Source organism: Mus caroli, chromosome 7, assembly GCF_900094665.2.
Source record: "Mus caroli chromosome 7, CAROLI_EIJ_v1.1, whole genome shotgun sequence".
In the NCBI taxonomy this organism is placed as follows: Eukaryota; Metazoa; Chordata; class Mammalia; order Rodentia; family Muridae; genus Mus; species Mus caroli.
In genome coordinates this window covers 29,525,981-29,537,530 of record NC_034576.1, presented here as the reverse complement: position 1 = coordinate 29,537,530, position 11,550 = coordinate 29,525,981, and the positions used below count along the sequence as shown (strand labels likewise).

The window sequence follows — 11,550 nt, the reverse complement described above, 5'->3', positions numbered from 1 at the left end:
TGGATGCAGAGCCAACCTGGGCAACATAGCAAGAACCAATTACAATCGCTTCCTCCTCCACCTCCTCCTCTTCCTCTTCCTCCTCACACACACTCTCTCCAGTGTGGTCCACCATAGCCCACCATGTCCCTACATGACCTTGCCTGTCACCTCTCCATCTTCACCTTCCCTTAGGATCCACTTAGTTCACTTCACTACATCTGTACCACATCCTCACCGTCCCTTCCGCCTAGGAACTCTTCCCACAGACACCTGGATGGTTCCCTCCCTTCCTGCTTAGTATTTTACCCGTAAGTACCTTTTCAGTGACATCTTTGCTCTTTATAAAAATTGTACCCACCCCCCTAGGTGTTCTCTAGGGCAGTCCAGCCGTCCCCACTGTGATGGCCCAGATGGTAGGAGCTCTGCTGAGTTGTTCTTACCCTGGCCCAAGTGCCCTCCAGACAGGCTCCGTCTCCACCCACGTGCCACAGACACACTGCTGTCAACCACTCTCCTTCAGTCTTTATTGGTTCGGAGTGATTTGGTTTACTAGCTCACCTTCTTCTCAAGCAGACATGAACTCAAAGGTAGCCATGGTTGGAGGCTGTGTCACCCACAGCAGGTGTCAGCAGGCCTGCTCGGTTGTGACACGGTTGCAAATAGCCTAAGCTAGCCTTGAACTTGCTGTCATTCTCTTGCCCCTGCCTTCCTCTTGGTAGGATTACAGGCCTATTGTGGTTGGCGGGTGCTGGATGGAACTCGGGGAAGGGGGGTGGTTTGGCTCTTATAGGCAAGCCCTCTGCTGCAAGCCCACTCCTACACCCCCACAGATACTGAAGGCTCTTTAACACTGGACCCTGGTTTAAAGCAGAGACCCTGCAGGTGGAGCCAGTGTCCTGGTTGCCAGTCCCAGAGGTTCTCAGACAGTACAATGGACGCTTGTGTGCACAGGCCAGCAGGCTCTCCCAGTGCAGCTGCCACACCAGCTGTTCCAAAGCTCACAGCTGTGCCCGGTGCTGCTCTTGGTGTCTCTGAACCTGTGAACTTGCTGTTTCGGCACCCCAAGAGTAGCTTGGTGCTGGTCAGGGGCTCCAAGCCCTGGCACTGTGGAAGCAAGTAGGAAGGACAATGGCGGCTGCTGCCTCAGGGTCTCCCCAGAGATAGAGGTCCCAGCACCGCGAAATATACTGAGCCAGAGGCTGTGTGGCTGGGCTCCAGGGGCTAAGGGGAAACTTCCTGTCCAGGAGGAAATGGTAGTGCCTCGGGCTTCTTGGTGTTCCTGGTTCTTGGTTCTGGAAGACAGGATGGAAGGGAGGGGTTAGAACATCAGAGAAGTACTCCCAGGGGCATTCCTCTGGGTGTTAAGGACTGGGGTCAGCTTCTACAGGGACCTCCCTTAGAGGGGAAGACTGAGGGGCAGAATCGAAGAAGGGCTTGCCTTGGTGGGTGGGGGCTGGAGCCCAGATTCTATGGTTATTCCCTAGTGGAGAAGGCTGGGATCAGCCTCTGCAGGGACCTCCTTACCTTGTCAGTTGATGCCCTGGAGACGGTGGAGGATACTGCATCAGGCTGCAGGGAGTGAACTCCCCATCACCCCTGGAAGCAGGAGGGTGTGGAATGCTCACTTGCTCAAGTACTAGGGGCAGCTGGACACCCAGTGCTCACTGCCCATGTGCTGCAGACAGGCCTACAGCCTGGACCATCCTTCAGGGGAACTTGCAACATGGCGAATACGTGCTACAGTTCCCCATATGCCCTGACCTGAGGATATTCATACCCAAGGGCCCTGGGCATGGCTCCGGGTTCATGCCTCCCACCCAGGCTGGCTCTCCAATGCGCACATCCTATTTTGGGGGCTCCATTATCAATCATCTCCCCTGCTCCTCTCATCCCAACTTGATTCCTCCTTCTTCCAGCTGGGTTCTACCATGGCTGTCCACTGCCAGCCTCCAATTCTGTTCTTGTGCATGACTTTGAGGGAGAAGTTTATAAAATTTGATATATAGGATATGAGAGTCTGAAGCCAAGGAAAAACACTTCCTTCTTATCTATACAACAGGGATTCTTCCACAATATAATCTGTGTGTATATGTGCATGCACACTCACATACGCATCCAAGAAACATCCACCTACAGCTGGACATGGTGGAACACATAAGCCCAGCATTAAGGAAACTGAGTGTCTTAGTTAGGATTTTACTGCTGTATAGAGACACCATGACCAAGGCAACTCATAAACAACATTTAATAGAGGCTGGCATACAGAGTCAGAGGTTCAGTCCATTGTCATCAACACAGGAGCATGGCAGCATCCAGGCAGACATGGTGCAGGAGGAGCTGAGAGTTCTACATCTTCATCTGCAGGGCTTTATTGGAAAACTGACTTCCAGGCAGCTAGGGTGGGGGTCTTAAGCCCACGCCCACAGCAACACACACACACACACACACAAATTGAGAGAAAGGGAGACCAATATTTCTAAGAATGGTTACTGTATTGGTTTCTGTAGTGTTAGCGTGGGTTTGGTGGCGCTCCTGTGATCCCAGCATGTAGGAGGCTGAGGCAAGAGGACTATGCGCTCAGCCTCCTGCTTTCCACACGACTGAGTCCTGGCAGGTTCATCCTCCGGCAGCTGCCACAAACTCTGAGGCATTAAATGTTTATCAGTAGAAATGGAGGTAGTTTGCTACCCAGCACAAGATCATTTACACAAGCACTCATCTACAAAGATCTTCACAAGGCTTTCCACACACATTTCTTTAATGTTTTTCTTCAAATGGATCAATTTTAAGCATTAAATAATGGCAGATAGAAGAGAAATGACACTAGAAATGGAAAACTAGTAGGTGGTAGTGGTGCACACCTTTAACCTCAGCAGGCGGGAAGCAGATTTCTGTGAGTTGGCGGTCAGCTTGTTTCATATAACAAGTTTCAGATCAGACAGGGCTACATAATGAGATCCTGTCTTAAATCAAGAAACAACAATCAGAACTGTGCCTGGTGTGTGTGCATGCGTGTGTGTGTGTGTGTGTGTGTGTGTGTGTGTGTGTGTAGGGATGGTTGGAGCATTTGCTGCTCTTGCAGAGGACTGGAGTTCAGTTCCCAGCACCCACGTCAGGTGGCTCACACCTGCCTATAACTCTGGTTCCAGGGGATTCTATGTCCTCTTTTGCCCTCTGTGGGCACAAGCACACATGTGGCATATACACACTAACACATACATACATTTTAAAAAGTAATACTAAAATATCAAAGGGAAATAAGGATGTGCATTCTAGTTTGCTTATATTTACACAAAGAAATATAAGGAGGTGGGGTGTGGTGACATACGGCTGTAATTCCAGAATGCGGAAGGCAAAAGCAGGAGGATTGCAGGCTTGAAGCTAACCTGAGCTACACAGCAAGTTACAGGCCAGTATGGGTTATATAGAGTCCCTGTCTGAAAAAACTACATCAACCAACCAGAAGAACTATGGGAGGGAAATGTGAAAACCTAAAAAGACTAAAAGTGAGGAAGTCGGTGGGACAGAGAGATGACGGGACAAGACTTCCCTTACAAAAGCTGCACAGAGCAGGGACTATGGGTAAAAGGGACGAAAGGGCTGACTCAGAGACACTGTGGTACACACACAACAGAACTCCAGGCACACAGCCAGGGAGTCTGAATGTCGCAGTCCCTTCAGCCTCCATCTGGGAGCCAAATGTCCTCACTAGCCCCATGCTTCCTGGACACAGGTACGAGACCTACTGAAGCAACGCCCCTTCCCTCCCTGAACAGAGCCTGCTAGCGGACTACTCCAATAGCTACCCTTTTTTTCCTTCCTAACAGAAGTCCAATTTTGAGGTCATTAGCATCTACCCCAGGTGAGTCACACAACCATGTTCTGGCCAATGTACTCTTTCCTGTAGTGTAGGATACAGAACTGAGACAGGATACTCCAGCAGAATCAGAATGGTTCAAAGAACAAAGAAGAAAAATGATTAGCATAACAAAAACCTTTCTACAACTAGGTCTGTTTTTTTTTCTCTTGTATTCCTCTAGGTAGCAGCATTTATGATGCTGGGCCCTCCCTCCAGACACCTACATTAACTGGACAAGTGTTCACCTTTCCATCACGTATGTTAGCCTGGCTGGTCACATTGAGAGGACAGAACAGCATCCTCTAAAGGCTTTATTAACATAACTAGCCATTTCTTCTGGGTGGTTAAGTGTATAGCTAGAAGACCCCCACCCTGACCTCTTTTGCAGTTGTTGGGGACCAATAATGACAAAGCGACCAGTGAATGGGGTTCTTAGGAAGGCCTGGTAAAGAGAGCTGGCTCAGTTTAGAGTTGAGACCTTTTTTGTGTTTCCTCCCTCTCAGGAATGCCAAGGGCATGGGAGCTAGGGCACCGATAGCCATCCTGGAGCCACAGGCTAAAATTGACTGAGCAGGAGAGGACCCCTCATCGTGGATGATGCTGGAGATGCTACCCCAGTGCTGGTATGCCCACCTCTGCTCTTGCTTCATACAAGAGAAACATAAGGGTGCTGGAGACATGGTTCAACAGGCAAGAGAGCACACTGTTTCTACAGAGGAAATGAGTCCAGGTCTGGTTCCCAGTACCCCCCTCAGGAGGCTCACAGGCACCTCTAACTCCAGGACGATCGAATGTCTCCATTTCCCTAGATATCTGCCATCACATGCATATATAACACACATAAAGAATTAAAAATAAATCTTAAAGCAAAGCAAAATCCTGTGGTGAGTCGCACTGTTCAGAACCTTTGCTGCCTCGCCCTACATGAAGGGCATGCATCCCCACTCCATCGGTGAGCCACTTACTACACGTAATTGCTGTGCCTGAAGAACACGAGTTAACAGTATTATGGGCTACTCCTGCACATAACATTTCCCAGGAGCCACTCTGTAGGTGTCTTCCAAAGGCAGGCCCTTTGGCAGAGCAGACAAGGCTCTTAACTGCTAAGCCACACAGATCTACCTTTGCTCCCCTTGAAAGACCAAATGCTCCAAGTCGGGACAGCTCCTCCAAGCTGAGTCGCCAACTAAAATACTGAAGAGCTGGAATACCGAAGACCTACACAGCACATAGCATAAGCAAGGCCTATACCTGGGCTGTAGTAAGCCAGAGCTTGGGGCATTTGTGACTATGGTGTAACTTCATGTTGCTGGTTCCATGGACTTCATAACTTGCTTAAGCCACCGTGAGTTCAGGACTTTGTGCCTGTTAAGAGGATGTAACTCCTTATCAGTACACCCCTGGGACAAATCCCAAAGGGACCTAAGAAGGACTCATGAATATTCTTTTTGGCTCCCAGGCAGGCTTCCAACTTACTTCCCAGAAGCCCTTTCTCACTGTGTTTCATTTCCTGTGCTTCTTGGCACCAGGCCTGCTTTTGAACCTCTTTGGGTAGTATTTTTTCCAGTCTTTTTTGGGGTGGTGATGACAGTAGTAGTTGAGTCAGGGTCTCTCTAGGTAGCCCTGGCTGCCCTGGAACTCAGTCTGTAGATGAGGCTGGCCTTGAACCCACAGAGATCCACTTGCCCCTGCCTCCTGAGTGCTGGGATTAATTAAGGGTGTGTGCTACCACACCTGGCTCCTCTTTCCTTTTTAAAGAATTTGTTTGTTTTAGTATTATTAATGTTGGGGAAAGGAACGCAGGGGGACAGGCACATATCATACATGTGCACATGTATGAAAGTCAGAGGGCAACTTCCAGGAGACAGTTCTTTTCTTCCACTGTGGATCCAAGGACTGAACTCGGGTCTCTGGGCTCGCACTAGGCTTGTACCAGTCGTGCAAAGGACCAGAGTTCAGTTCCCAGCACTCATGTCATACACAGCTTCCGGCCACCTCCTCAAGCTCCAGGACACCCAGTGTCCTTGTCAGGCCTCTGCTAGCATCAGTACCATATGCACATCCCTGGCATGTAATCATAATTTTTTTTTTTTTGGTATTTTTCTAGTCAGGGTTTCTCTGTGTAGCCCTGGCTTTCCCAGAGCTTACTCTGTAGACCAAGCTGACCTTGACTTCAAAATCTCCCCACCTCTGCACCCCTAGTGCTGGGGTTACAGGCCAGCCAATATATACTTACTTAATTTTATTTTATGTGCATTGGTGTGAGGGTGTCAGATCCCTTTGAGCTGGAGTTACAGTTGTGAGCTGCCATGTGTGTGTCCTGGAAATTGAACACTGGTCCTTTGGAAGAGCACACAATGCCCTTAACTGCTGAGCCATGTCTCTAGCCCTTGAGTTTTTTTGTGTGTTTTTTGTTTTTGTTTTGTTTTTTTTTGTTGTTTTTTGTTTTTTGTTTTTTTTTTGAGACAGGGTTTCTCTGTGTAGCCCTGGCTGTCCTGGAACTCACTTTGTAGACCAAGCTGGCCTTGAACTCAGAAATCCGCCTGCCTCTGCCTCCCAAGTGCCACCACTACCCGGCCTTAAAGTTAATTTTAATTTCATGAGTTCAAGGTCACTCCAGGCTACATAAGACTTTATCTGAAAACATACAAGCAAGACAAAACAAAGCACCCTGAATTTTATGATGTCATCTGGCTGCTGCACGCAGCTGTTGCCATTTTCCTCACTGCTATTACGTTCCAGGCAGTACTGAAATGCTCTGCGTGTGTTACAGCTGGAAGCTAGGCACGGGCTATGCCTAGTTAGGAGGTGATGAGATTCTGGGGACGAGGAGGTGATGGGTAGTTTGCCAGGTGCTTTCCTCTGCCCTCGATTTCCTAATCATTCGGTTGAGGTTTTTCCATTTGCAATTATAACTGTACAGCCGAGGTCTTCTCGGTTTTAGCTGCGCGTGTCTCTGGCAGGGAGTGTTTTGAAGGACAAACTAAAGGATGGGTTGGTTACTGACAGGAAGGATTGCTGATGCTCCCTGTTTAGGTGTTCAGCTCTTCAGTGTTCCACTTTTCACCTGTGCAATTTTGCTTTTTGTTTGGTTTTGGTTTTGAGACAGTCTCAGGTCGTCCATACTGGTCTAGAACTTGCTACACAGCTGAGGAGGGCCTCGAGCTTCCGATCTGTCTGCAGGCGAGTAACAATATGCCTAGCCACCCGTCTAAAAGATCTGTCATAAGCTGGGTATGGTGGAACAAAACACACCTTTAATCCGAACACACTTGAGGCACAGGCAGGAAGATCTGTTTCTGTGAGTTCCAGGATAGCCAGATCTATAGTGATACCCTGTCTCAATAAAGAAAAGATTCAGCGTAGAGGAACAAGATTTGCTAGGACCTCTGTGTGCCACTATGCTACTTATTAAAGTCTTTGGTTTTTGAGACAGTCTCTCGCATAGCCCAGTCTGGCCTATAACTCTTCAACTACTTCAACTACTGATCCTCCTGCACAGGTGGAGGCCTCTGTGAACTACCACAACTAGTTTTCATTTTGGCTTGAAATAGGGAGACTTGTTGCTCAAGCTAGTCTCTAATTGACTGGTGTAACTTTAATTTTTTAAATCTTATTTTTAATGACGGTTCTTAAATGCTTTAGCCTTCCTTGTAGCCCACCACCCACCAGAGGTAGTGGGAAAGAAAGCATACAGGGGAAGTGGACCTGTTTCAAAAGGTTTTTTGGAGCAACTTCCATCTGTGTTAACTGGAAATTGGCAGTTCAGTTCACAGGTCAGCAGCAGCAGCTCAATCCACTCACAAACACTTCCTGGACATACCAGCAGTCCGGTTCGGTAGAGTCGGGTTAGCAACAGGGGTGACAGGACCTAGCAGAGACAGCCAGGCCTCAGCCTCAGCCTGAGCCAGCAGGAGGGACTGACAGGAACACCAGGTTCTTGGCTGTGCCTCTCCCAGGGAAGTGAAGATCAGAGGAAATGAGAGACCCATAAGCACTGCACAGCTAGCTGTACCAGCAAGCCAAGCTCTATCTCTGTCACTCTGTGGAGTCCTATTTATACCCTCCAAACATCACGTGTCCTCCATGCGCCTTGCCTCAGCACGTGTGTCTGTCTCGGCTGACATCACTCTGCAGTCCGAGGAAGAGGCAAGAAACTGCAGTATACCACCAGGAGTTTTTTGGTACATTTCAGTACATTTGGTATATCTGTTGGAGTTCCAGCAAATTCAGCTCAACTCTGCAACGTAAAGTGGACCAATATGTGCATTTTGTTGGCAAAGCATCCTTCATCATGTGACTTTTCACGTACTTGCTTTAGCAGAACATCCTCTCTCCTGTGTGTGCCTCAGTGAAACAGTCCTTCATGAGTCTGCCTTAGCCTTTCACACCTGTGTCCACGGTAAGGAAACGTTCCTGCAAGTGTTGGCCCCAGCAAAACACCATCCAACTGACTTTCCAAAGAACCCTTAAGTTTCCACCTCAGACTGGAGCTGAGGATGACCTTGAACTCCTGCCTTCATGTGCTCGGATTACACGTGTGATACAACAGGACAGCCAGTGTCAAAAAAAATGTATCTAAAGGAATTCACTGACTCTCTCTACCCTGCACAAGAGTCCCTCAAAGGAGAGTTGGGAGACATGGACTTGATGAAGCCTGCTAGCTTAGCTGTAACTCTTTCTTTCTTTTTATTATATCTAAGTACACTGTAGTTGTCTTCAGACACACCAGAAGAGGGCATCAGATCTCATTACAGGTAGTTGTGAGCCACCATATGGCTGCTGGGAATTGAACTCAGGACCTCTGGAAGAGCAGTCAGTGCTCTTAACCACTGAGCCATCTCTCCAGCCTCCTTAGCTGTAACTCTTGTTTCATGCATGCCAGCCATCTTGTTCATATTGCTGACATAAAAGCAATTTGACTGTAGACACAGAAAAATAGTTTGGCTCAGAGCAAGAACAAATTGACCATGTATTCTGAGGCTTCCCCTTCTTCTCTCTTTCTCCTCCTCCTTCTTAGAAATTCCCCAACTGCAGTCTTCACTCAGGACCCATCAAAATAGAGGTCAGTCTGAACTGTTATGTCTTTTTTTTTTTGTATGTGTATATATATATATATATATATATATACACACTATTACTGTCTTCAGACACACCAGAAGAGGGCATCTGATCCCATTACAGATGGTTGTGGGCCACCATGTGGTTGCTGGGAATCAAACTCAGGACCTATGGAAAAGCAGTCAGTGCTCTTAACCATTAAGCCATCTCACCAACCTTGAACTGTTATGTCTTAACTACTAAAAACTTAAGAAAAGGCCAACCACACTGCAGCTCTCCCTGCACCTACTTATCAGATCATTATGTCTTTCCCCCTATATAAACTGGCCCCGGAAATGTTCAAGGTTGGAGCTTACAGCTCCGAGTCTGGGTGATCAGTCAGTTTTTGTTGTTGTTGTTGGGTTTTGTTTTTTTTTTGGGGGGGGGTGTTCAATAAACCAGTCCTATTTAACTGAGATCGGTTTTTAAGCGGTTTGTGCAACGCTTCCCAAACCCCAGACTTCTGGGCTAAAAATCAAACCCTTCCAACAAAACATTTGATGGACAATAGTATGTGTTAGGCACTAGTCTAGCAACGTAGGAATAACAGGAAATGAGATAAAATTTGTTGGCTTCAGAGAGGGGCTGACATTCTAGTGGTGGAGACAACGTTGCATACCTCAACCTGTGATGCCCCAGAAAACCATTTAAAGAGAAAAATAAGCCAGGAGATGAACAGGGAGAATGATGTGTGTGCACATCCCTCTCACCCGTTCCGCTCCTAAGGTAGCAATGAACTATCTACAGCTTCATAGCAGTAACTCCCAAGACTCAAAGCTGGACCAACCCGGCCCCTCCCAGGGCCACGCCCCATGTTTGCGCTCACTTGTCGAATCTCCCAGGCCAATTGTCCCTGCCCAGGCGCCCCGAAGTGTTGGAGCCCTAATGTACTTATGTGTAGCTGTCCTACCCTGGCCAGTCCTGCCCAGTCAGCAATAACACTTGAGTCTGGGCCGAACCCTGTCCGGGTCCCCGTGCAATCCATCCGCCTCACGTCATCCCAGGGAAGAGCAACACTGCAACACGTGACGGGGGAAACTGAGGGCGCATGCGTACAAAAATGTTCCTCGTGCTACCGCGGCTACGCCCCAATCACGGGGACGGAGAGCAGCTGGCTACAATCTTCGCAATCCTAATCCTCACTATTTGCATAGGCAAGAGTAGGGCGGTGTTGTTCCCGACCCCAAGCCCACGGCTCTTTGGCTTCACCCTACCCCTATATCCGTGAGACTGGTACAGCTTGAATAACTTCCCGGGACTGTGGCAAAAGACAGGATGAGGTCTTAGCTCCATCAAAGTTAAAAGCTGTGTGTCTATGAATAGAGAAAGCACAGGTTAGTAGGGAAACCCGGCCAGCCTCAGTAAGCAGTGAAATAGACAGGCCGTGGCCCCACCCTCCTTTAGCCCCGCCTCTTATCTCCCATTGGTCAAATGAGCCTACCCGGAAGCTTTGTGATTGGCCAGCCGGGGTGCCGGCTGCGTCCAATGGGCGGCGGCGCCGGCTTTCCCGCGGCCATTCGCTATTCGAGTGGGTGCTGGCTACAGGCGGCTGTTAAGAAGCGTAACGGACGCTGGTCTCCGACAGCATGATGGCTGCCTTAGCGGCCGGAGGTTATACGCGGAGTGACACGATAGAAAAGCTGTCCTCTGTCATGGCGGGAGTTCCGGCGCGGAGAAACCAGTCCTCCCCGCCTCCTGCCCCACCGCTCTGCCTCCGGCGGCGGACGCGACTCGCGGCGGCTCCCGAGGACACTGTGCAGAACCGGGTGAGAGGCTGGTCGTCCTGTTTACCCAACTCCGGGCTTCTCTGCCACCTTGGTCCCGCCTCGGGGCCTCGGTCCCTCCCATCGCTTCTTTATTCGCTCCCTCAGGCGGCTTCCCTGGCCCGCCCGGTCCGGAAGCCCCGCCCCCTTGGCAGAGGCTCCCCCTGCGTTCCTGCTGGCTTCAGGGTTTCGTGCCGCCCATCTTTCTGGCTCCACTTAAGAGTTGGCACATTGCTTTATTTTAGTTCTAACTCCCGGGAAATGGTTTTGCATTTACAAATCATTTCTAGTCTCACTTTACTGTTCAGTGACCTAAGACACTTATCCATTTCATTCCAGTGTGTCATTGATTTTTATTGGAATAGGACTGGGGACCACTGCAGCCACCAGAGCGCTGTACCCGAGTCTGAGCGAGAGGCTGGCCAGTTGGCTTTTGCCACGCCTCCTCTGTAGCGCCTTGGGGTAAGGTGTGCTCTTCCAGGCCCCTGTCTGGTTAACCTTCCCCTGGATTTGTTGTTGTTGTTATATTGATATTGTTGTGGGTTTTTTGTTTTTGTTGTTTGTTTTTTCCTTTCGAGCCAGGATTTCTTTTGACTGACCTGGAATTCATTCTGTAGACCTCCAGGAGGCTGGCTTTGAGCTCTGAGATCTACCTTTCTGCCTCCGGAGTGCTTGCTTGGCTTATTTGCCTAACATTTCTTGGTCTTCCTTCCTTTTTCTGTTCCTGATTTCTTTCCTGTTCCTTCACTAGAACTGATTTTTATCTATTTACGGCTTAAAATTATGGAGAATGTGAAATTCTTAGCACTGCTGCCTGAGGAGCAGGGTGTACAAAACAGTTCCACA

The 11,550-nt window shown here is 48.9% G+C and overlaps 1 protein-coding gene and 1 long non-coding RNA gene across 5 annotated transcripts in view; one reads left to right on the top strand and one right to left on the bottom strand.

Annotated features, from left to right (window-relative positions):
• Positions 1–577: 577 nt before the first annotated feature.
• LOC110297734 lies at positions 578–10,769 on the bottom strand. The gene is made up of 3 exons (XR_002378320.1): positions 10,383–10,769; positions 10,156–10,254; positions 578–1,274 (listed from the first exon to the last, which is right to left on the bottom strand). It is a non-coding gene; the product is annotated as an uncharacterized LOC110297734 (long non-coding RNA).
• The window catches only part of Wdr62 (WD repeat domain 62), a 40,427-nt gene continuing 39,389 nt past the window's right edge, over positions 10,513–11,550 (top strand). For all 4 annotated transcript variants that reach the window (XM_029479685.1, XM_021166570.2, XM_021166569.2 and 1 more), the window contains exon 1: positions 10,513–10,707. In XM_029479685.1, the coding sequence (XP_029335545.1) occupies positions 10,528–10,707 (180 nt within the window). In that variant the 5' untranslated portion in view covers positions 10,513–10,527. The remainder of the gene's footprint in view (positions 10,708–11,550) is intronic.